This window comes from Stereum hirsutum, assembly GCF_000264905.1.
Source record: "Stereum hirsutum FP-91666 SS1 unplaced genomic scaffold STEHIscaffold_17, whole genome shotgun sequence".
NCBI classification, from domain to species: domain Eukaryota; kingdom Fungi; phylum Basidiomycota; class Agaricomycetes; order Russulales; family Stereaceae; genus Stereum; species Stereum hirsutum.
The window spans coordinates 203773-228852 of record NW_006763147.1 but is presented as its reverse complement, the minus strand read 5'-3'; the positions used below and the strand labels follow the sequence as shown (position 1 = coordinate 228852).

Here is a 25080-nt window from a genome sequence, read left to right as displayed (position 1 = left end):
TTCTACACCGTACCACGACATCCGAGTCTTGCCAGATCCTAGTATTATTGTGATTGTCTGTAACATATGAGCAGAGGTAAGTCGTATATAACGACGAAAATTACAGTGAGTGTAATGACTTGTCATGCCGAATGAGACCCACATTACATCGATTTTTCCAGATAATTGACGGCTTATATGTCTCTCTTTATCTAGAATGCCTTCTGCAATACATACTTTACCACCAGAGCTGATTGAAACGATCCTCGTGCTACTCGACCCAACCGAAGTCGCATCCTTCAGTCAGACCTGCCGTGAATTCAACCTTCTGATCTATAACTCACCCGACCAATCTCTCTGGAGAGCACTTTATCTCGCTCAGCCATTAGATGACCCGAGACAGTGCGTAACACATCTCGGAGACCCACTGCCAACGGAGTTCGACTGGAGGTACGAGCTACAACGAATCATTCGGGCACGCACTATCGTAGAAGAGCCGTCCAAATGCAAGCCGTCGGAGCGCGAAGAAGTACTCGGGACGTTAGTTCGACTGGCAACCCGCGTACCACCAACACATCCAGTATTGAGGGAACCAATCTCGGAGAATCTGCTCTGGATCGCCGCTATGCTCCGTCGTGGCACTCTTCTGGACAACCACGGCTGGTCGGACGTCACGCCGAACGAATCCCAGCTCATCGCTCGCCTTCACACGTATCATGGGCTCACGCCGGCGGATTTCCTGCTCGAAAATAGGATTCGGTCTTTGGCGCACGTCTACGATCTGAGCAAGTACCGATACGGCAACGACTTCGGGCCGTGGATGGCGGACGGGAGCGGAAGGGTGAATTGGGAGCATGTGAGGGCGTTGCATCATACGGTGTCGCTGCATATGGTACCGGTGAATGAAGGGGACGGATTCGAGTACGCCATCTATCCATTGAGCTCGACCTTCTGTCAACCACTGTTGGAGAGTGGGTCGACCCTCGGGAAAGGCAGAGATTGGGCTGGCGTAGAAGGGGTGTGGAAATGTGGGTTCAGCTTCATCGATCACCGTGAGCTACTCAGTGAGTTCTTTCCCCCTATACGACACCGTATCGCTTCTCACCCTCCATGTAGTGTACAATAACTTCAATGTACGCTCAGCTCTCCCTCGAGATCTCGATGGTCATTGACTTCTTTCCAGCGCGGTTCAACCCAACCCCTCGACTCATCTATATTCTCCGATGACGATTTCCACGAGATATTCCGCGAAGTCAGCGTTCAGTTTCACGTCCTATCTACAGACGAAGATTTGGAACACCCTGCGCGACCGAAAATTCACTTCGCAGGGAAATTAAGTGACGAACATGTCATGGTCGGCACCGTCTCCTTGACGGACGACGACCAAATCAGGTGGCACTTCGTGAGTGATTTCTCGACACACGAAACTGGCGGTGAGGTCAGCGCTGATTGATACCCCTCAGGTATCCGATGAAGATGGCCAAGCCACCTGGAGGTAGGTGTTCAATTTGTCTGTTCATTTTGCTGTGCCGCTGATAAACCACTCAATCAACAGCGGCGAAGGCGTCCAGGTCGGTAGCGTCTGTTCGCCTTTCGGTGTGCTTGGCGCCTGGACCACGGCCAACCACGATCCATATGATCCTGTTGGTGCGTCTTATTACTACCCTTTCTTTGGCCATCAGCTTATTGTACTGTCTGTGTGGCGTAACGCGCGTAGGGCCGCTATGGTTGCACAAGGTCACGTCTCAGGAATCCGTTCCGGCTGATGAGGCGTGATATTGACGATGCACGACTAATTGTTATGACATTCCTCTTGGTCTTGCTCGAGGTTTGCTATTTGATAAAGGTCATAGACGCGCGGAATCATGGAATAACACAAGTCAGACGCTGTACGATAGATCATTTGCATACTTATTATTTGGATGTCCTCTCATTGTTTGATCTCTCCCAAAAATGTGTTGCCAACATTACTACTGCTCTCGTTCAGAAACGTGTCTCTATAGCCATTCAAAAGGCTTCACCGTTGAGTCTAATCAGACACAGGATGTGCGGTAAACGGTCGAGTGCCACATTCTGACCGACACGCCACAATCGCTGGTCGCGGTCACGGTCCACCCAGCTCGCTACCAGCAACAAAGCATGCAAATGGCCATAACTTGATAAATCTTCTCCATACAATTCACAATATCCTACAAAGACAGACATTCAGACGTTCATTTCTTCTTCACCTTCACTTGTATCTTTCCGTCCGCTTTCAAGGCGCTTCACTGCCGATTTTCCTTATCCGCTTCGCAGGCTTCGTTTATCACACTAAGCAGAAATGGACAGATCGTCATCAGCACCATCATCAGGACTGAAAACATCGTCGAGGGCACTCACCGTAACAACTTCATGATCTCCCTGGGAAATCCGATCGGGTCATCCCTTGCGTCTGGATATGCCTCCCTCACATCCATCCAAACTTCCGCTGGGACTGAGTGGTCTCCGACCCTAAGGTCACCCATCGCCACCTCTGCATCACCTTCCTCACTATTAGGCGGACCGTCACTGGCGACATCGCTGTCCTCGTCATGAGTTTCGGGACCGGTCACCTTACTGGAGGAATCGTTGGCGGAATCATTGACACCGATGGATTCTGTCACCGGAGGTGGACGTTGAAGGTCCCGGGCGGCGACATCGTTGAATCTCTCGAATTCCTCCTCGTGCAGCGCGAACTTCAGCGAGGAATCATGCAGATGTTCGACGAGGACCATAAGCCGGATGCCGAGAGTCGTCCACTGATGGCAGTTCGCCCAAGGGAACAGGGTCATCGTACGCAGCGGCTCGCTCTTCACCTTCACTTCCTCCTCATCTTGCTCTTGATCTTGATCCTGTCCTTGATCCTGTCCCTCCGCATCAGAGGGTACCGCAGACGCAGGATAAATCGGGATCCTATTCGCCAAATCCTCCATCGGTACACGAGCAAGGACAACCGGATCGGTAGGAACAGCCGAGACGTAATGGACCACCAGATCCTGGACATATCGCGCCTTCTTCCCTTCCTCAAGGGGCGATTCGTCCAGATGGATGAACGCGTCCGTGACGAGGCCTACGAATTTCTTGTATTGGAAGGTGTGGATGGCTTCGGCCGCATGGGGATACAGCTCGGTGATCATGGAGGGACAGAGCTGGAAGGCGACGTAGGTTCCGGGCTCGATGAGGCCGGCGAGGCCTGTGCTGGGGGATGTGGCATTATCGGACCAAGCGTCGGGTGTGGTAGATGCAGGATTCGTCGTGTCAAGACTGGCAGTGAGACTTGGTGGAGGAGGAGTGATGAGAGGTTCAGAAGATCGTTGCGCACGGAGCGACTGGAGTTTGAGTTCGGACATGACTGGACCTGGGGAGAAGGCAGGCGGGAAGGGCCAACTTAAACCGGCAGTGGGGGCTCCAGGGCTGATTGGACGAAGATGATCCGCACGATGCTGCAAGTCCGAAGGGAGTTTGAGTGTGTTGTAGGACATCGTGGACGTTGGTTTGTTGTGTTTGGTGCCAAAGCAGGAGGAGATGAAGGTGGGAGAGAAGAACGATTGTTGGGGCGAAAGGAGAAGAAAGGACGCGCCTTTATAAGCATCACGGTGTGGACCCTGACACCGCCTGCGGCCTGGGTCAAATTGGGGCCTTCCATTGTTTGGCCAAACGCGGCTAAGCCGTCCGGTCAAAGCGCGTTGTGGCTGCTTACGGATAGACACCGCTTCGACGCTCGAGACCAATGTAAGCGAAGATGGCCTTGTTCTGGTACAAAAAAACTCATGTTCGGTCGCGAATGGCACAAATAATATCATGGCCACTACGAAGGCGATCTAACATTGTTGTGGCGCCCTGTCGCCACAACGTTAAATTCCTTCAAGTTCCGCCCACCGTCTGGCACATCGGGTGAGACGAGTATCGGGACTGACAACTGCGCATGGCAACAAAACTAGGAGACCCACTACCAAGAGTGTAATATCCGAGTTATCTATATGTCATGCATTGTCCGAATAACAGACTTTTCTGTGGCGCATCGATTGTGTCGGGTCAAGGTCAAACTCGGAGGTGTGAGCCAAGAGACCAGCTACCGTCCGGGAAAAGAGGTTTGTTTGTCCAGAGTGATATCCACCAGTGCGTGCTACAAGTGTAACGAAATAAATTTAGAGAAGCCCTCGTCTGCCGTGGGTGCCGAAGTGTTCGAATTCTGGTCCAGAGGATCGCAATTCGTCTGGTAGGGTGACACCATTCTTCGAGGCGAATAGGCCAGTTGTGAGACTCGGAATGGTGCCGATTAGGGCATGCAAAGGGACCGAGAACAAAGGGGTGTTGACAGGGTTTGACTCGGGTGGGGTTTGCAAAAGAAGCGACGTGACGAAAGACGCGTTCGCCGGGACGCGTCCATAAATTAGGCCACGCGCAGTGGCTGACCTCAAATTTTTCCACACCCCTTCCTCGTTTCCGACTCTTTGCTCTCTACCACCACCTTCATATACCCTTGTATTTGCTCAGTATATTGTTAGGTGAGTTTGCTCTCTCGTCAACACTGGCATCGACCTCACATTTTTCTTATCGCGTTCATCAGCGCGTCATGGATCTCCAAACGCTGTCCAATCTGTTCGCTACGACCCTCAACCCGAATCCTAATGTACAAAAAGCGGGCGAGCTTGAAATCAGAAAAGTGGGTTGGCCAAATTATAGAATACCGTCTACTTTTTATGATCGATTTACCACATTGCCATGCATCCTAGATTGCTAGCCAGGAGGGCATGATCGCAGCCTCGCTGCAAATCATCGCCGCCGACAGTGTCGACCTGTACGTGTCAGACGCGTTTTTCATCCCGAAATCAAACCTAACCTGAGCGCCTAGTGCAATCCGCCAAGCCTGTGCCATCTGGCTCAAAAATCGCGTCCAACATTCGTATGGCCTCGAATCTGATACAGGCCGCCCAGATCACAAGCCCATCCCGCCCTCAGACCGCACCGCCCTCAAGACCCATGTCCTCCCTCTTCTCGCGAACTCTCCTTCGAAGAGCATCACCGTCCAGCTTGCTGCTACCCTCAAAACGCTCGTCTCGCATGACTTCCCGGAGAAGTGGCCGGAGTTGATGGACGGCGCGAAGCACATGCTTGCGAGCAGCAATATCAGGGAGGTCGGTGCTGGAACCGTAGTGGTGTTGGAAATGGTCAAGGCTTTCCGGTAAGCGTCCGTCCGTGGAGATCTTATGGTCCTGGCGGACGTGAAATGGAGTGGCACCTCAAGTGGCGTGATATTGACCCTATCTCCTCTAGATTCCGCCAGCAGTCCGATATCCTACCCAAGATTGTTGTCGAGCTCTTCCCCACTCTTGTTACTCTCGCTTCCCAGATGTTGTCTTCTCCTCCCGCCGGCGCTGAAGCGGAGATCCCCGCCATCCTCCACTACATCCTCAAAACCTACCGATCTTCCATCATCCTCAATCTCAGCGCACACCAACAGTCCGCGGAATCTCTCGTGCCTTGGGGCCGTCTCCTCTTCCAAGTCGTGAATCTCGACATCCCAGCGGGTGCCGTGCCCGAGGACGAGGACGAAAGGGAAAAGAGCGAGTGGTGGAAAGCGAAGAAGTGGGCCTATGGTGTGCTCGGCAGGCTGTTCCATAGGTACGGCAACCCGAGTCAGTTGCCCAGCACGATGAAGGAAGAGTACGGAACCTTCGCAGAGCACTTCGTGACGGCGTTCGCACCCGAGATCCTCAAAGTCTACCTTCAGCAGACCGAGAGATACGTGAGTGGCCAGTCGTGGCTGTCCAAGAAGTGCCAGTACTTGATCTTCCAGTTCTTTACGGAGTGGTGAGTATATCTCGTGTATGATGTCGCCGATGAAAAGCTGAAGAGTAGGTTTACAGCGTCAAGCCCAAAGCGACCTGGGCGTTGCTCAAGCCTCATTTCGAGACGCTCGTGTCGACGTACGTGTTCCCCAACCTTTCGTTCACTCCGGCCAAGCAGGAGATGTGGGACACGGACCCCGTCGATTACGTTCGCACCACTGTTGGTGCGTAATTTCACCTGACCTTTTGTTCGTCTGAATCCCGACATCATTAAATTAAGTAGACGAGTACGAGACGTACAACTCGCCGGTCGCAGCTTCCACCACGTTCCTCTTGCAGCTCGCCAACAGCCGTGGGCAGACGACCTTCATGCCAATTCTTACCTTCGTCAACCACGTCCTGAACTCGTGCGTTTTCCTTTTCATCTCCCAATCACTTCCCTTTTTGACCACTTGTTGTGGTGCAGGAACCCTGCTCCACCTCAACGATTCGGTGCTCTGAACATGATTGCTGCTCTCGGGCCCTTGATCATGCGTCATGAGGAAGTGAAGGACAACATGTCTCAATTCATGAGGCAGCATGTCTTCCCTAGCTTCACTGCTCCGGAGGGCTACCTGCGAGCGATCGTAAGTGTCAACTTATCGTTCATGTTTCTTAGGCTGACTGTACGCTCCGTTTTTTTAGGCCTGTGAAGTGCTCGGGACTGTCGAGAGGGCCACAATCCAGTGGGACAATGAGGAAGTACGTCTCGTCCATATCTAAGTCTACTGGTCATCTCAATGCTGAATAATGCGATGTGTTGCAGAACCTCATCAACCACTTCCGTGCCGTGTGCGTTTGTCTCGATGACCCAGAGCTGCCTGTTCGTATCCAGGCCGCCCTGGCCCTTACCGAGCTTATCACCTCTCACGACTCGGGTAGGGACTTAACTTCATCCCACGGTGCAGTCGCTGACATTGCATGCACTTACAGTGAAGGAGGCAGTTGCTCCCCAAGTCGGCAAAGTGATCCAGGGTCAGTTGGTACTTTTGCCCCTGGCCATAGTTTGATAAGCTGAACGTTTCGTTTCAGATCTTCTCAAAATGTGCGACGACACCGACCTGGACATTCTCAACAGCAGCATGGAGACCATGGTGGAGCAGTTCCAGGAGGAGCTCCTGCCCGTCGCTGCTCAGCTCGCTGCACGCCTGGTAAGTTCAAGTTAATATGCCATGTCGTCATAAAATGCATTCGTGGGTTTTCTTTATCTAACCGTATCGGCACTTTTGCTCTTTTTCGTTGTAGTGCGACTCCTACATGCGGTTGGCCAAAGAAGCGCTTGCTCAGGAAGAAAACATACCCAAGGGCACGGATCTCGAGTCCGCCATGGAAGACACTGATGAGGATAAGACCTACGCTGCTATGGGGATGGCCAAGACCATCGGGACGGTAAGTTCTGACTTTCTCCTTTCTTCTTTGTTCTTGAGGACGCTGCGATGGCTCGCTTCGTTATGCTTTTGCGTTTGGATCAAGGAACTCAATTAACGTTTTCGGATTCCGCAGCTCGTTTCGTCCGTAGATTCCTCCGCCCAGATCCTCCAACAAGTGCAGGAGGTCGTCATTCCCATCATCACCTTCACCCTTGAGAACAAGCTTTTGGGTTCGTGCATTTCATTTTCCTCCAGATCCATCTATGTCCGAATATTGACGGCGGTGCTCACCGATTTGGCGACATGTAGATCTGTTCGACAACATGTACGATCTGGTCGATGGGCTGACCTTCAGGACGAAGTCCATCTCGCCGAACATGTGGCCGGTCTTTGAGATGACCTACACCCTCTTCAAGTCTGATGCCGTTGACTTCCTTGATGGTATGTCCTTCGAAGGCAACCATAGCACCCGTACTAATACAAATACTAATACAAATTCCACCGCCCCGGTGTCTTCGCAGAGATGTTGCCGGCCCTGGACAACTTCGTTTCTTACGGCACGGAGATGTTCAAGTCTCGTCCGGATTACAGGCAGATGGTAGCCGACATCTATACGACGGCGATCGTGAGCGAACAGCTTGGCGAGAACGACCGTGTAAACGGCTCCAAGGTCGCTGAGTCGCTCATGTTGAACCTTCGTGGCCACATTGACGACGTATGCCAATCATCTTATATCTATTCTTTTTTACGTGTCCACTGATTCGTGATTTGGGCCAGTTACTTCAACCCATCGTCAAGACCGCTCTCGACCACATCGACTCCGCCGAGACCGCCGCCTTCCGACTCGCTAACCTCGAGGTCCTCATCAACGCAGTCCTCTACAACCCTGCCGCCACGCTCCACCTCATGGAACAATACGCTCCAGGTACCTCCCGTACCTTCTTCGACAAATGGTTCGCCGCCATCAACTCCGATAACAAGCTGCCCCGCGTGCACGACAAGAGGCTCACCATCGTCGCTCTATGTGCACTCATGGAGGTCGAGCCGAATGCGATCCCGGAGGCTGTGAGAGAGGGATGGCCTGGGATTGTGGCTGGCGCGTTGAAGGTGTTCAAGGACCTGCCGAAGGCGATTGCTGGTATGTCGTTCTTTTTTATGTTGTTGTCGTTGGAACCAGTTGAGCTTAGGGATAGGATTAGCGCGGAAGGCTTTGGAGGCGGAGATGAGGGAGGCGGCGGAAGAGGAAGAGGATGACGATGAGATTATTACGAGGGCTTTGGCTTTGAATGGTGATGATGGTCAGTCGACTTGATTTCTTTTCTGGCTTTTGAACCGATATTGAAAATTATCGATTCATAGATGATATTTGGGACGAGGACTCTGCGTACATTGAGATGCTCGCAAAAGAGGTGGGCTTTGTTCGTTTTATTGTCTTATTCGTTATGCTGTCTATCCTGACGACTCGAATGACAGAACGCTCGTCTCAAGTCGCAGGGTATCGGTTCTTCATCGGCCGGTGACGACGAAGAGGATCTGGAAGACGACGAAATTGAAGAGGAACTTGGATACCTCAGCCCGCTTGACTCCGTTGACCCATACGTCACATTCAAGCATGCTCTGAACAGTGCGTCTCCACTTCTTCCCTGCTGTCTGCTGCGAACTGACTTGATTTGTTCTACAAAAGGCCTCCAAGCGAAGAACGGTCAGGCGTATCAACTTGCGACGACTGCGTTGGACATTGAGCAGCAGACGTTGCTCATGGAGGTCATGCGACTTGCGGAGACGCAGGGGAACGGGAACGCAGTTCCCGTCTAGACAGACATAGAAGGGGGTGATTTGCGTCTCTGGTTCTGTATTATTTTACGATGGTTTATGATACGAGCGTACGAGTGATTTACGATGTGTTTGTTGTCTTGTTTCACGAGCTTGGGTTGGCGTCGTTGTTCGTGGCTCCCCTTATGATCACACTCTATCTTTCTGGGGAATGCCTGGGCTTGGTGATTTCTATTTCTGCTGGTTCCTGCCATCTGTTTGCTTTGCTATGGTACATACGCTTTGGTTGCATGGTACGATTTGGTTGTGGTCCTCGTGCATGAATAATACACCTATGTACTGTTCTCCGTTGTGACTGGGAGGAAGGATATACATCGTTGGTGCGGTATTTCGTGTGGCGTAAGTATGTCTTCTGTGGCAATGTATCCGTTTACAGCGGGTATCACCCACGAACATGGATCTTCGCACGGAGGGTTCTCCTACCCATGCCGCATGGATTACTCGGGTTCAGTAAAACCCTGCAGATGATGTTCACCCCATGGGACACCCATCCGCGTAAACCACTTTGTGAAGACCGGCGTACACCTGGACTCGCCTCATTGTCAACTGGCACCGTCCACAACTTCGTCGAATGCTGAGCCCCAAGAAGAAAACCGACCTATACTGCAAGCCTTTTTCCCTCGGTGAAACGCCGGAGGCGATGCAATTTTTTTTTCGTTGGTTGCTCTTCGCTCGCAAGAGCTTTTCCTTCGGAATACGAAGATCCGGCTCTCGAGTGCTTTGGCACAAAACCTTAGCTGACGATGTTGATTCTCGTAAAGGATGATTGAGCTGACGAACCTGCCAGTGATACTCCAAAGCCTACACTTCTTCTGATAGTTTCGTTCGCGAGAGTCGAGAGGGCCCAGCACATCACGCATCATGCATCATGACTGTCATGATACTTGGACCGATGGGCATGCGACAGGTAACACGAGACCCCGGTACGGTCGTTAGAATAGTTGTCCAGTCGAGCGCTGAGAATGTTGAAAACCCAAGAGGTGCAAACAGTCTTCCTTGGCCGGTCGAGGAGGAAGGTCACGTCAATAGCAGTGGCTGAACGCGGCGAGGGGTGGGAGTCGAGTAATTATACACTACGTCGACAAGATGGGCTGTGTGGATGATTGCGGCCTCAGAGCTCGGACCCTAGTCTAAACCGAATAGAGAGTATGACCACGTACGTGAGTTTAAGATGGGACTTGGATATGGATTTTGAGGTTGGGATAGGCAACACGGTACGGGTCTACAGGGTCCAATCGGCGAATTCCAGCCGTGTGGTAGACCGGGATCGAATTTACCGGTGCGAGGGTAGAAGTCGATCTTTTTTATGGCATGGGCGTCCGTTGGGGGAGGCTTCACTTGTAGCGCGATGGGTCAGTGGGTCGGGGAGTGCGCAAGGAGCGGCCCTCTGATGGGATCATGCAGGTTGAATGGGACTGATACTCTCTGGAAAATAAGAAGATGCTGCCGCTGAGTGAGTACAAGGGCTGGGCAAGGAGGTGAGGGAGAAAATTTGCCATGATGCCTCCGAGTTCTGAATGAATTACAATGGCAGACAGAGACATTTGTGATTGGAGCTCCAAGCCCAAAAAACACACATAATACGTACGCACGTAGGTTCATCTCGGAGCCACGTTTCCTTGAATTTGATGTCAATGAACACACGCAGCTCTCGACACTTATTGCCCATGGGCCGGAACAGCTCTGAGCACCCTGGTGCATGGGGCGTACTACGGGTGCAGTTTAGCACGAGGACGCCGGATTCGAAGGTCATCATATCGGGGAAAGCATACGTATGAAGGGACATCGCGTCCAGGAAAGGCAGCAGCCAGGGCGATATAACCTCAGTCCGAAAGTAACTCCCTAATGCGGACACAAAGAACATCACGATCTTCACGTACACCGGAAGGGACCCACATACGGTGATCCCATCCATGATATGCATTGACCTCATAACGTGCTGTCCGCACCTCAAGGGTCAACGCTGCGGAGTTGAAGAAGTTTCATAAAATCATTCGCGAGTGGTCCGATAGTAGTAACATGATATCGCCCTTCATACAACTCTAAAGTCAGAGATGTTGTCCAGATGCTACATACCAAAATGGCTATATAGAGTAGACCAGAAACGGAAGACATCTTGCGGGCATCGGACGAGCTTGAGCGGAAGATGGAGAGATAATGAGATGGACCTTCTACCTTCAATGTCCCGATCGACGTCTCTCGGGTTGACCGTTGCGGCAACCTCGAGGGCTGTTTCCGCTTAGAATATTGTTCCATTCATGGACAAAGGTCTGAGTCCTGCAGAAAGTCAGATTGGTGCAGCATACAAGGAGAGAAAATAAATCGAACCGCCCCGTTTCCACGTTCTTCCAAGAAATACACCTGCCCAAGGCAGCCCCGATCTCGTCCTGCGCCATTCAGGTCGCTTATCTGAATGTGACTATAGCAGAGTCGATGGGAAAACATTTGTCCTAACGGTAGCAGCTTGCCAGCGTCGTCTCACTAACTCGCACTCCAATGCTCCCCACGGAACTCTTCTGGTCGCTCGCTATCAATATTCAACCATCTCCATCCGTGTTCAAAGTCAGTCGAATGACCGAGTCCCAGCCAAAAGGGTATATATTGGTGTATGAGCGTACCTTCTGGCGGTATAAGTTCCACATTTATTCGCAGACGAAGATGTCGATATTTGATTGATTTATCAGCCACATGTTGTACGTGACCAGAGACAACTTGTCCTGTACCATTCGAGTCCAGAGCACCAAGTAGATCGACCTGCTACTGATGAAGTCAAAGATAACTATACCCCTTGTTAGGCAGACGTTCATAGGATCTGAGTGGTGATGCATGATGCGGGGAGAGCGTGAGTAGTCGGCATGACCGAGTCCTACGTCCGTGGATCATTGGCAAGCGCCACAGCTTCCACGTACAAGACACCAGACGGTAGTTCCCAAGAAAAAGCGCACGGCATGGACTGGCACGGTGTGGTAGAAGACCATTTCTATCCTCTCTAGAGCTCGAGCTCTGATTTAGAAGCTTACGACAGCAGGCAAGTGCTACAGGTTCCATATGGCTTCGAGCGCCACTGAGAGTCAAGCAGAGGCGCACAGACCATATTCCTCGACTCCGAGGGCTTGTGTGCTTATCTAGAGGTCCAAGAACGAGACTACAGTGAATTGTCGAGAACGACGCGAGAGCGACGGGAGATGAAAGAGGACAGCAAACTAAACTGACGAATTTCCAAATCTCTGCGGCATTTCCTAATGCATATAAAGCCACGAGAGTTTACCCGTTCGGCGCACATCAATGTCGCCGCGACCCTCTCTCGGCCCGCACCGGGCCATGCTCCTTCTTCTGACCCAACGGTGACTACGCTTTAGAGCCAACTTTGTTTTGCATTTATGCGTATACCCTCTCAGTCTTGGTCTCAGTCTTGAATTAGATTGTGGCGTTGCGCTCAGACTTGTCTCTTTTACTCGCTTTTAGCCTCGTCAGACTGTATGCGTACTGCAGCAGCCATATCTCCAGCTTTGTGCCAGCGAGAGAGCTAGCTTGAAGGACTTGAACCTGGGTGTGGAACCAGTTAACTATCTCGGTATGCTCGGACAGCTACATTTTCCTCATCTCTCCCGAACAAGCTCATAGAAAACCGAGTTCTCAGTATCCTGGATCCGGAACTCGTATTCGTACGTAAATTCCTCCGATTCATAACACCTGCGATATCTCGGCGTGCTTGATTTCCCTTTTCTCAAGCTCTTCGTCGCTTGGAACGTCGAAGACTTTTTTTTATCTCTCTCCGTTGACACAAGATAAGAGAGAACATGCATAGACTGTGCAGCACATTGTCAGTGAACACCCGTCTCTGTTTTCATGAAATCAGAAAAGAAGGTTGCATCCGCCCACCGTGCCAAAAGCCAGGCTCAGAGATCCCGCCCCTCGTCCATCTCCGTGAACGTTCCGGACGTTCTGATGTCTTGCTGGAGATGACCTTCTTCCGTTCTACAGAACCTCCGAGTGTTCAATTAAATAAAGAACTCTGACGCGCGTTCTCGGTACTGCGCGAGAGGTGCATACATACGTGCCAACTTAAACAAGCTTGCATTTACCAGTTTTGCGACGGCCGGCTTCATATCAGAGAGCACCCTACAAGTGCATCCATCAGAAGTCTCATCGAAATCCTGGCCACCATTCTGGTCTCAGCATCGCTCGCTGCACCCCACCAGGGGCGCCCTCTTTCAAACAGACACTTCCAAGATTCAGACGTCCGTAATACCTCTCCGTATTCTGCCTGCCAACCTCCTGCCATCCCATCACTTACTCTTATCTTCTTCAAGTGTCCAGGTGAGCTCATCGCGCTCGGGAGGGAGAGGATCTTCAAACCCGCAGGGTTTAGACTCAACCTGTAACGTTTCAAGGGCGGCAATTATTTCGTCTATTTGTGCGAGCAGGCGGGAGGTGGGGGCCACAGTGCACCGGTCCTTGTACCCTCGCCACCCCAAACATTCTCAGCCGAGCGCCACCATCACCCTTCCTCGCCTTCCCTCGCCCTTTACTCTGCTCTTTTCTGTCGTCTTCTCTTTTCTGCCTTTTCGTTCCTCCCTCGGAACGAGAACTCGCTATCCCTAAGATGGGTTTCCGTTAATTGATTCCGAAGGAACTTGGACAGGGATCGCTAGTATAGGCAATGGCAGTCGCCAGCCGAGCTGCACTTCCACCGCCACCGCCATCATCATCATTTTTTCTTTTCTTCTCTTCGCCTCTTCGCCTCTTCCTTCTTCTCTTCACTTCCTGCTTCTCACTCATCGGTCAGGTCACCCTCAGCCTTGGAGCCGTGCACCAGTACCCTCCCATTCCATCCCATCGAGGCTCATCTCTCCTCATCTCGTTACATACATACCTAAGTTCCTCCTGTCAGCCTATTCTCGTTCATCTTACTCACTCTGCACATGCCTCCCGCCAAAGTGTTCCCGTCCCTGGGCTAAGTAAAGTAAAGTGAGTGCTCCGCCGTCCGATGAAGCTATTAGACCTCGTTTCGACGAGCTATTACTATCATCGTGCTATCAACCGACCGCCGTGACGATGACGCTATCGCAATAGTAATAGTAATAGTAATAGTAATAGTAATAGTAATAGTAGTATCCATCCATCATCAGCCCCCAGCATCATCATCACTCCGTTCCGCCCTCCATTCAATTCAAGTCCAAGTCTCGTAAACATAGATAGTGCACTCAATACATCGCATCGCCGTACATACCCTACGAGCTCCGTTTCGGCCAAGTCCATGTCTTGGGATGCAGGCAGGGTCATAGATAGACAGAGTACACATTACATTTACATCGCATCCGAGTCGCCGTGCACTGCGGTCTCCATCCCTCATCATTATGTAGAGTAATTTATATTCATGCTCCATCGAGGTGATAATAACGATGTCCATACCCAATACACATTGAAGACAGCGATAGCGACTCGGATAGTGAAAGCGACGGGTGACAGTTCATATCGTATCGTATCATCATAGCATATCATACCTCACAAAGCATCGAAGCCTCGGACCCCTCTCGAGCTTGACTCTTCCCTGAGTAGTCTCGGAATCGGAATCGGCGTCGGGTGTCGGGTGATGCAGGACACGAGGAGAGGAGCAGGATAACTGTTGCTGTACTCTACATACTTGTGTCGTGTTGGCAGGGAAGAGCCTGAGTCCTGATGCGGAACAGAGGTAGAGGGTAGATGCAGGGTGGATATCTGGATCATAAGCCCGAGCTCGAACATCAGAACAAACGGAACGAACAGATCACACCTTCCTCGCCATTGTGCATTAAAACTCGGACCCATGCAAACCCTCCTCCGGGTGCGAAGAAATGCATCGTCTATATTGCACTATCTAGTCGTACCAACTCACAAGCCCACGAATAATCAAACGGAAGGACAAGACCAAAGGATGAATGGATTATTATCAACGCAGGTATTCTATTCGTAGTCGTATTCGTATATGTATGTATGTATGGAGGGAGTGGATGGAGCAGAGGCAGAGGCATCAGAGAGTGTACATAGTCAGTCGATGTACAGGTATTTATCACAACACGGCACAACACAGCACGGATCACAAGAGTCAAGTCAAAGTCGGAAGGCGGACGCACAGAAGAGAGTCGAGAGTCGAGAGTCTGAGGTAAAAGATAAGGCTGAAAGTGAAAGTGTAGAATGAGAATGAGAGATCCTACGGTCCCCGTGAAATGTCAGAAAAAAGGAGGAGTCAAAGCGTGTATGCAGATTGAATGAATGAATGAATAAACGTACGTACGAAGGGACGTGGGTGAATTACAGACGGGGCGCGAGATCGTACAATAGGAGTCCAACAAGAACGACACAAGAACAAAGACACGATGGGGATCAGATAAGACAGAGAACAAGAACAAGAACAGGACAGAGAACAACAAAGCGGCGGACGAGATGAGATAGACGTGAGAAAGATCAGACGTGAGAAAGAGAGGATAGACGACAACAATCATCAACTAACAATAAAGAAACAGAAAGACCAGTGTTCCCAACACCAACAACAACAACGATGACGACAATAAGCCCAACTGCGTCCAACGCACGAAGTCATCCACAGTTCCAGAATGCACACAGAAGAAGTCCCACCTAACCCAACCCAAACTCAAATCAAATCAACCCGAAATCATCCCCCGCCTGTCCTCCCTGCCCATGCATCCCGACCACATGCGAATGCGAATGCGCATGTCTCAACGGCGGAAAATACGGGTTCTGCTGCTGCTGTTGTTGACCACCGTACCCCCCATTCCCATTTCCGCCTCCGTTTACCCCGTTGCCGTTGCCGTTGACCCCACTCCCATTCATCCCTCCCCCGTTCCCATTGACGCCATTGAGCCCATTCACACCGTAATGATGCCCATTCCCCATCTGCGGCGGCATCTGCCCCAACGGCGACCGATGCCCCGAACTCCCGCCCGAAAACGCAGAAAGCACACTCTCGACATCGTCCGCCATCGCCGACGAGGGTATCTGACCTTGACGTGAGAGGGTGTCCGAGGTAAGTTGGCGCGAGAGACTGTCCGAGGTAAGTTGACGCGAGAGACTGTCCGAGGTGAGTTGGCGCGAGAGATTATCGGAGTGGAGTTGGTGTGGCAGACTATCGGTGGAGGAGGAGTGGTGTGGGTGCGATAGTTGTGGGTGGCGTTGGGAGGGGTGAGAGGGATGTTGTTGTTGTTGTTGTTGTTGGTGAGATGGGTGAGGGTGAGAAGGGTGGGGACGGGGGTGTGTGGATTCGTAGGGAGAGAGGGAGGAGGAGTCGCGTGTTGTTGAGTTTTGGTTGGGGTTTTGGTTTTGAGTTGCGTTTGGGTTGGGTGAGTAAGGACTCGATCCGCTGTTCACAGTCATAACGAGATAAGCCCGAGTACCATGGACGATGAGGGGGGAGAGAGGGGACGAAGGGAAGACATACTGTAGAAGCTCATGCACATCCTGTATCCTCCTCATAATCAAACACTGCATCATCATCTCCCCCCCTCCCCCACCACCCGTCCTATGCTCCGGCAACGTCCTCAACAGACTCAGTGCCGACTGCACCTGCTGCGCCAGCATGATGAACGACTGGTTAGCCGCGGGGTTCGTCAAGCACGGACAATACTCGTATTCCTCCCTCGTAGCCGTCGGTCGATACCCTGCGCCATTCCCACCGTCGAATTGTTGTTGGTGGTGGAGATGCGATTGTTGTTGTGGTGGGAACGTGAAGGACGACGAAGAAGATGGCTCAGCGGGCGAATACGATAATTGATGATCCGCGCCGTATCCACCTCCACCAGACGGATTCGTATACCCCTGATACGGCGACCCATTCACATTCGCATTCGAGTCGGGGCTTGGGGTGAACCTATACGGATATTGTGCGCCACCGCCTCCACCACCCTGCCCAGGATCAGACTGAATAGGCGTGCCGATGGAGGTGGGGGAAGTGCCCGAGCTCGAGTCGACGCCGACGAGGTCGTCTTGGAAGGATCGTCTTCGTTTCGTGAGCGGGAGATTATCGGAATGGTTGAGGGAGTTGTGAGAATTTGGGTGGGAGGAGTGGTGGGAGTGGGAGTGTGGCGAGAGGATGGAGGAGGGGTTGGATGAGGGGAGAGTTGGGGAACGTTTTGAGGCGCGAGAGTGCCATTTCTCGCTCGGGTCGCTCTCGCAGAAGGACGAGTCGGCCCATTTCGGGTGAGGTTTGCCTGTGTGAGTGGGAGATGACGCGTTTAATATATGAGCGAAAACACGTTGCAGAGTGGGAGTGTGGCGCGAAATGAATAAGCAATACCTCTGAGCTCGCGGACGAGGGACTCGAGCTCTGCGATGCGGTTGCGCAGACGGGTAGGTTCATCTACGTTCGGGTCGTCTCTGTGTGATTGAGGCGCGCGCACAGAAGAAAATTTTGCTTCCGTTAGACGCCGGGGAGGAAGCGTCGAGAAGGGCAATTGACCTACCTCAACGCGGGGTCGTCGATCTCGTACACGCACAGTCCGGTCTACAAGAGAAGAAGAGGGGTCAAGAGGAGGGCGATAGCGGGGGTATGTCGACGATAACATACCAGGCCGAGCTGTATGCACCTCGAACAAGGCCGTTTGCGGTCGCACTAAGGCCACAGATGACGATGAGGACAGGGTTGGGTAAATAGAGACCGAGATGAAGATGGATGGACGGACCTTGCGCTTTGAGGTGTGGCAGTTGAGGCATGACTGGGTCGTGCGGTTTCTGCGGCGTTTCCTGTGGTCGACGTCGCCGCCGAGAGTGAACTCGAAGTCGATGATCTCGCCCTTGAGCTGCATGGGCTGGTCGAGCTCGAAGGTGGCGGTGGCGTCCATGGTGCGTTAAGTGCGTGTGCGGGTGAGTGCAAGGGCTGTTCGACGGGGAGCTGGGACGGATGCGGTGGATGAGGGCGCCATATAAGGGATCCGACGAGCGAACCATGTTTCCTCAATCAGACTGCAGAAAGAAAAGCGGTCGTACCTTGCATCTCCCCTGAAGGACCGCTCCAGATTCCATTCATCCCGCCACGCCCCCGCACCCCGGCGGGCTGACAGCCGTGCGAGCCGGTCATCTCCGCCGCCGCACGTTCCCAATCGTCGTCCATCGGACTCACGCCGTCGACTTGCCGTCGACGATCCAGTCCGAGTCCTCGCCGCGGAGCGGACCACCAGCGTCGTCCGCCAAGCTCGAGCAATCTATCCGAGTCCAGTCAACGCTATATAGACACGCGCAGACGGATTTGCGCCGTTCCTGGCTCTGTCATCCGTGCTTAGTCCGACCATGTATTTCAGGCGTTCGCTCCAGAATCAGATCCTGCCCAAAACAAACAAGATCCAGATCTATCTCACCCAGGCCATCCCAGTCCACAACCCAAATCCTTCCAATCATCCCATCGTCCTCGTCTTTACTTACATACACCCTATCCTTCCATCTTTTCATCTTTTTTTCTCTCTCGTTCTCTTGGCGAAAACAACTCGAGCTCGTCCCAGTTCAGTCCAAGGCACGCCACAGCCCCTTCGGTACGTAATACGCGGGCAGACCGACCACTGCATTAATCCCCCGGGTCCGTCTCGCCCCTTAATTATGCATGCATCGCTCTCTGTTCGTTTTTCGTACCCCGCCATCCGCCACGCGTCTTGCGCGCCCCGCTCACAACTCGTCCTCCATGTCACCATGCTTGTTCCATCCATCCATCCTAGCCAGCCATCCCATCCCATGCATAGTAACGGCGTGCTGTCTAGTCTAAAACAGCCCGATGCCCGTTAGACATCGCTTCGTATTTACCTTTTAGCTCGCACCCACCTCTGGAGATACCGGCCATATTGTAAACCAAAACGTGTCAACGGCAACACTCCAAACACTTCAGGTCGAGTGCCGTTCTCGTCGCGGGAACTGCCTTTGTTCCCGAATCCGGTAGGTACGAGAACCGGCGAGCTATCTTTACCCGGTTCCGGTATCATGATCGTGTATTTTCTTTTCTCTCTCTTTTTGCTTCCGTCGTCGGTTTTCCGTGTTCGACGGGCCCGACTCTTGCTTTGTCTTCACTTCGTCTTGTTGAAGTCGAAATAAATGCGCTCAGGAGTCTTACTCTAGTCTGCGAACGATGGCGCAACTTGTCAATTAAGATATTGTGCTCGTCTGATCGCCGTCGGCTTTCTCCGCAGCCTCCTCCACCGTGGCGGTTTTTGTTGACATCGACATTGACACCATCGCGACTGAAGAGTCCGAGTCTTGGAACCCACCTCCATACCTTCACGCCTTCGTATTTCGGGTCCACTTACGTCGCAGACCTCGATATGGCGATGACGACGTGTAAGTATTGGCATGCGAGCGACCTTCCTATAGGTCGCTAACACGATTTCGTTTTCACGTCCTAGCAGGATTGGGATCCGGGATGCTTGAAATGTATGGAACGAACGGAACGTTGTAGGATTCAGGAATCAGAAATGGGTCATGTTCGGAGGTAAGATAACAGCTTACTGACTGAAGTGCTGATGGTGCGTGTTGATAGTCGTTTCTCTGCTCCGTCTCCATCAGCGACGTCATTAGCATCCCCGCATCGTATGTCTTCCGTTGTGCACGACTCACTAGTAGTACTCACTGACTTACGCTCTTTCAAAGTGTCACTCACTTGGTCAATCGCTCTCCATCCTTGTGCCGGTCCCAGCGAAGTGCCAACCCCATCCAGTCGAGCGCTCACGCGAAACCTTTACCTTCGTGTCCTCTTCCGTTTCGTCATCCTTTTTCGCATCACTCATCGAATTGTCCGGGGACTTTTAGACTATGTCATCAGTGATCACCTTCACCTTCACCTCGACTGACAACTTGCAAGGTTGAACATCGGACGTTGAACTCTCGCCACAGTCCATACCGGACACTCGTGACAGTCTAAATACTCGACACAACACAACTTGAAATCTCGGCCCGTCAGATAAAGTAACTACTCGACGATCTCGATCACTCCCCGGCTCCCCTTCCTTCCCCGACCCCGACCCGTCACCCGTGAGTTCTAACTTCTTATCTATCCGCCGCCGGGGTAATTTCCAATTTTCCAGTCAGCCTTACCCATCCGCCTTGACTTTACCCCATCCCTGACTTGACTTGACTTGAGTTGGGTTATAACTTGCCCCATTTGCACAGCTCGAACGTTCCGATCCCGACGCATCGCGTCAATTTGTTGCACTTTTTTTCTTTACAGTATTTGTTTTGTTTATTTGTGCGCTACTCCCGGGTACGGACTCGGGCATCATATCCACTGTCATATATTGCTCGTCTGCAGATTATGTAGGGTGTGATAGTGCAGGAGGATAGGATAGGATAGGATAGGAGCGCCTCCGGGGTGCGAGGGAGCGGACGGCCGGTTGATGTGGTGGATTTGTTGATGTGCGCTGTCAGTCTGGGAGTAAGCTGAAGTGACTGGACATGTTATGACTGTTTTCGAGTTTCTTGATGTGTTTTGCGCTTCGACGACGAGAAGTACAGGTTTCTGGTGAGTCACTTCGGTTTTCACTCCGTTTCTGAGTCGATGCGGGCGTGTTGCTCATTCGACCATTTAGCCACTTCACCATACGGAGCCCAAGACAAGGCCACCGGCACGATTCATCCTGCACAGCCTACCTACCATCACAACTTTCCTTTCACACAGCACATGCACATCGGGAAAGCTCGAGGGCAACGGATGGTAATATATGCACAGCCCCCCGATGATCCCTTCCGAGTCTACGTAGATCGCGGAGATCTGTGAGGACTTACGCCGAACAATCAGTTCTCGATGTGTGCTGATACAGCTGAGTCGTTATGTTCGTGAGCATGAACGCCTATCATATGGATTGGCTGAACACCTGAACAGATCGTCATCCCCCATCCTCCATCCCCTATCCCCCATTCCCCTCCCCCATACCACTGACCTCTTATCTCTCACTCCGAACGAGGAGCTAATATTGGTTGACGAGCCAGGGTCCTCGAAAGCATCACCAAAGCCGAAAAGCCAGAAACGGACGCGACGATGCTTATTCGCGACTGATGCGTTCCACGGTTCAAGGTAACCGTCAGTCGCCACGGAACATCGTACAGGATCAGTGGCGTTTTGGTTCCACGTTCATCTGCAAGTAGGTGAGTACCCTAGTCTAGTCCCGATGCATATACATCATATCGTATCATGACCCGGTCACTTACATACGAACATTCATTTGTTTCTTCTCGCACTGGTAATCGCCCGACCACAATCACCCAAAGGATCACGGGACGGTAAGTGAGTTAACTCCGTTCGGAGATGGGATCATTCAAGTTCTTCATGTATAAGTTAGTACTAACACTACACTCGGAGCAAACAGACCTGTCATATACACTATCGCGGACTGTGGACGTTTGGACGCCAGCTGTGTACAGCACAGTGAGAGATCCCGCTCGCGGCTCAGTGACACGATGGAAACGGACACGGACACGGACACGGACACGGACACGGACAGACACTCACCATCGAACCTCGATCTCCCGCGTCTCTCTTTGCCCCGGCGTCCTCTCTGTTCCTCTTCCTCTTTCCTCCTTCGGACCTTTCGATTCCAACTCGGAGAGATATCGAGAAGGTTTGTGGGTGTGTCCATTGAAGACTAAATGGTAGGTATGGCATATGATGATCGATCAATGTTCAAAGTTCGACTTGTTGACGTTCGCTAGGGAGAGCAAGGGTGAGTCCGAATTCAAGTGCTGTAGTTCCCGCGACGGTCGTACTTGATTCGATTAGACTGGGCTTGCGCCACAGTGGACTGTGTGTCCCCTGCTAATCGACTGGATTATTCCGAGTTGAAGTCCAGTCTGACGGGTCTCGGATATGGAGACGAGGGACTGGCAATGCAATGGTAATGGTGCGTCGCGGTATGAACGTCGGGACTGTGTTTTTGCGTTCTGTGGAGTAATTTCCTATGGGTAGCATCACACTACTAGCTGGTTGCTAACGACCCTAGTCTCTTGCAATTCATGCACTAGTACATATAGCACCCGTGTTCTCCGAGTCTGTGGTACACTGCTCGATTTCTACTGCTCGAGGACTGGAATTCGTGCATCTCCGGGCCCAATGTCGACTTCTCTATTTATTTTCCAGCAATTCTCTCACGTTCGATGGCTCCACAAGTCCTGAGCACATTTTTGTGGCCATTATATGGCCGCAGCTAAAATACAATGCGATCCAGGTTGTCCCAATCGTGATTGTATATCCTCGACCGGATACTGTTGCGCATATGGCGAACAGGAACAGGTAGTACGTGTTCCGCGCGTCATACTCATCAACGGCCCTCTGCATAATTGTCCGTATCCTTTCATCCGGTTCCTTCTCCGCCCCTTGAACTTCTTACTACATACAACGTTATTTACGCGGGAATAGGCTTTGAACCACGTATACGTGAGTAGTACTCTCAGGCTTGCCTGTGTGCGGAGATACCATGGTGATGATGCACGAAGGCCCCGATTCGTTTCGTTCAATGCGTTCCCTGAGCGGACTCAGCTCGGTCACATCGTCTTAAGTAGCACGAAGTCCGCTCAAGGGCCACTCCGGCTCTTGGAGGAGGGAGCGACGAGCCAAACTGAGTCTGCCAGTGCACAACATTCGAACAAACAACACGATCTTCACCCGCCAGGTCCGAATCTGACCCCCCTAATCGAGCCTCAGGCCTGTCTGTGGCATGACATATATCAAAGATCGCGTCGCGTTTGTACTAAAAACAAGCGTTGGCGTGCCTGTGGATCATCATCGACATTGCCAGCCCTGCCAGCCTCCGAAGCTCGGAGCTCGAGGCCTCGCCTTCCTTCCCTCCATTTGTGTGACTTCGTTGTGTGTGTCTCCCACCGTTGAACTGCATGAGCATGCGTCTCGGACGCGTTCGAAGTCGAATGCGCACATATTTATATTTCGGTCTTTCGGTCCCGCCACGCCAGGCCCCAACGTCTTTGTTTTTTCTCAGTCTCAGGAGGCACTGCGCTGCTGTTTATTATAAATTCGCAGATCACGGATTTGTAGTGAGGATTCGTTCATTTCATCAAGTCGTTCTCGGATGCGCATTTGTAGTATGTGGGTCCGGGCGTGTAGGGCGTGTAAGATCTGTGTCCTGGAGATCTGTTTAGCGCTCAGGTCCTCCCTCGGCACAGGACCACATATACAAATGAATTCTGGAGACTGTGAGGACTATGCCGCGGTATGTTTGGGCTTGCCGAACGAGATCGCCCTGAGTGACATATTAGAGATATGGAACGCTCTTCGCTGATTTCTGCAGCCCGGACAATATTATAATTACTTACACTGTCGGCGTGGGGCGAGCCCGTTTTCAACAGAGGTATACATATTTGTGAGATGCGATTGCGATTGATTAAAAGTCGTTATCTTCGAATGAACGGGTGCGATGCTGTATAATAAGAGCAGTCCATTAGCTGAGAACTTGGAAGAAGTCGCAGAGTGTCGGAAAGCAGGACACAAGCGAGTCAAATGGAACGGAGGAAGAGGAGACAATGCGCCGAAAGATGCACGGTTCAACATGGTGAGCAAGGGTGTGTTCGACTGAACGGTCACGACAGGAGAGTGAGATTGACTGGCGAGGAACGCGAAGCAATGTACCGAGTTCCAAGATATGACGCTGGAACGCATGTAAACGTATGGGGATGAGTGGCACCAAGCAAAAAATGGAGGTGTGCGTCGGCGCTTGAACTGAAGGGAAGAGGAAGAGCATTCGAGCTGGCATACGGACGGAGAAGAAGGAGCGAGCAAATTATGCCTGTTGTCCTCGGAGCGACATTGCCAGATAGCGCCAAGATCAGTTAGTGGTCGATCCTCAAGGTCATATGTCGAAGATCAGTGCCCCGGACAGTTCATGTAAAGTCCGAGAGCGTTCATCAGCCAGTCATGATCAGGTTTCAGTCAAGCATTCAAAGCTCATCTTCTGGACCGACAGAACGCATCATATTCACATCGATAGCAATATATCACCTTCGTCACAGACCATAGCATCACAAACCAGAGATGGAAGACCAGAGACCATACAGCAGAGCGAAGTCAAGTCATCAAGCACACGAGCAATAGCCCTTCGACTGAGGGCAAAGCGCTGATCCCACAGCATATGATGATCACAAAGCGTACAAGTAAGCGCGTTTTAGAGCTCTAATGACTGTCTTTGTGAGACAGCTGAGTCGCGCTCGAATCTGTCCAACAGTCAAACAAAACAGAATTGTTCCATCATGATGGGTGATTTACCATCGTTCTGGCTTCTTCTGTATGCAAATGAATCAACTCCCAACAAAGAAGACTGTCGTTCAAGGGCCAGCATGCTCCTCAAACGCCCAGCAAATCTCGTCGAGCAGAAACAATCCTAGGCCAAGCCCAATCATCGATCCAAAATGGGAATGAATGTTCCCATATGCGACCTCGTGATCGTGATCACACTGGAGTCCATGTCCTCAATCGGGACACAAACCAAGTAAAGTCACAGATTGTAATCCAAGAAAAGACATCAGCACGGCCTTAGTCGAGCTTTTCCCCGCCTTCACCGGTCTCGTCTCCTCCCTCCGTGCATATCGGAAGATACATCCTCATCGCTCGGCATCTCGCAATTTTGCTCCCAGTGCAGTTGGCGTGGGTTGTCAATCGGCACCAGAAAACGAGAGTCCAAGTTCAGCTGAATGGGCGATCCAACCTGGAGAATAACGTGAACATTCTTGTTCAACAGTAATCATTCACCGCTCGACGTCTAACGTTGAGAGAGCGTGCTGCAGGATCGAGGTGCGAAATGCTGATAATAGGGTGGGATAGGTGATGCGCCGGTTCCGTTTTGAAGCTGTGCTGTATAAATTGGGACATGAAGGAAGTAAGGCACAGATTTTGACCGCAAGGGAAGGAAAGAGACAAAATACCAGATACGGATAACCTTAAACAGTACACGTCCTTCCTACCAGAGCCCAGAACTGCCTGTGTCACAATCGGATCAGTTAATAAGTTGAGCATTGGCATCAATCTGCTCTGAGCTGTCCGGAGTTCTGCCATCAAGTACACGAAAACGGAGTGACAC

General features: G+C 51.7%; 6 protein-coding genes across 6 annotated transcripts; 2 read left to right on the top strand and 4 right to left on the bottom strand.

Moving 5' to 3' along the window:
- Nucleotides 1–49: 49 nt before the first annotated feature.
- On the top strand, nucleotides 50–1950 carry STEHIDRAFT_85715 (uncharacterized protein). Its single transcript, XM_007309177.1, has 7 exons — nucleotides 50–105; nucleotides 196–1043; nucleotides 1096–1112; nucleotides 1163–1381; nucleotides 1443–1474; nucleotides 1535–1626; nucleotides 1697–1950. The coding sequence occupies exons 2-7, from the start codon at nucleotides 197–199 to the stop codon at nucleotides 1753–1755; spliced, it is 1266 nt and encodes a 421-aa protein (XP_007309239.1). The 5' UTR covers nucleotides 50–105; nucleotide 196; the 3' UTR covers nucleotides 1756–1950.
- Nucleotides 1951–2289: 339 nt separating this feature from the next.
- On the bottom strand, nucleotides 2290–3479 carry STEHIDRAFT_114856 (uncharacterized protein; the record flags this gene model as incomplete). The annotated part of the gene is made up of 2 exons (XM_007309176.1): nucleotides 2290–2332; nucleotides 2359–3479. 2 exons carry the CDS (start codon nucleotides 3477–3479, stop codon nucleotides 2290–2292), a joined length of 1164 nt encoding a protein of 387 aa, XP_007309238.1.
- A 1094-nt stretch (nucleotides 3480–4573) lies between these two features.
- On the top strand, nucleotides 4574–9013 carry STEHIDRAFT_66525 (ARM repeat-containing protein; the record flags this gene model as incomplete). Its single annotated transcript, XM_007309110.1, has 20 exons — nucleotides 4574–4663; nucleotides 4734–4798; nucleotides 4853–5182; nucleotides 5275–5811; nucleotides 5868–6013; nucleotides 6070–6196; nucleotides 6256–6415; nucleotides 6474–6530; nucleotides 6595–6706; nucleotides 6762–6803; nucleotides 6861–6979; nucleotides 7074–7217; nucleotides 7332–7428; nucleotides 7508–7639; nucleotides 7720–7913; nucleotides 7976–8336; nucleotides 8398–8496; nucleotides 8558–8607; nucleotides 8672–8822; nucleotides 8883–9013. 20 exons carry the CDS (start codon nucleotides 4574–4576, stop codon nucleotides 9011–9013), a joined length of 3144 nt encoding a protein of 1047 aa, XP_007309172.1.
- A 1414-nt stretch (nucleotides 9014–10427) lies between these two features.
- Nucleotides 10428–14317, bottom strand: STEHIDRAFT_114854 (uncharacterized protein; the record flags this gene model as incomplete). The annotated part of the gene is given in 16 exon segments (XM_007309175.1): nucleotides 10428–10544; nucleotides 10620–10873; nucleotides 10932–10994; nucleotides 11108–11260; nucleotides 11514–11558; nucleotides 11650–11788; nucleotides 11941–12034; nucleotides 12119–12156; nucleotides 12245–12270; nucleotides 12914–13009; nucleotides 13089–13153; nucleotides 13231–13309; nucleotides 13329–13410; nucleotides 13496–13632; nucleotides 13950–14050; nucleotides 14265–14317. The coding sequence occupies 16 exon segments, from the start codon at nucleotides 14315–14317 to the stop codon at nucleotides 10428–10430; spliced, it is 1542 nt and encodes a 513-aa protein (XP_007309237.1).
- A 2945-nt stretch (nucleotides 14318–17262) lies between these two features.
- STEHIDRAFT_66086 (uncharacterized protein) lies at nucleotides 17263–17832 on the bottom strand (the record flags this gene model as incomplete). Its single annotated transcript, XM_007309078.1, has 4 exons — nucleotides 17263–17404; nucleotides 17491–17531; nucleotides 17595–17639; nucleotides 17710–17832. The coding sequence occupies 4 exons, from the start codon at nucleotides 17830–17832 to the stop codon at nucleotides 17263–17265; spliced, it is 351 nt and encodes a 116-aa protein (XP_007309140.1).
- Nucleotides 17833–24558: 6726 nt separating this feature from the next.
- STEHIDRAFT_161589 (uncharacterized protein) lies at nucleotides 24559–24872 on the bottom strand (the record flags this gene model as incomplete). Its single annotated transcript, XM_007309174.1, has 2 exons — nucleotides 24559–24708; nucleotides 24768–24872. The coding sequence occupies 2 exons, from the start codon at nucleotides 24870–24872 to the stop codon at nucleotides 24559–24561; spliced, it is 255 nt and encodes an 84-aa protein (XP_007309236.1).
- Between the last annotated feature and the right edge of the window lie 208 nt (nucleotides 24873–25080).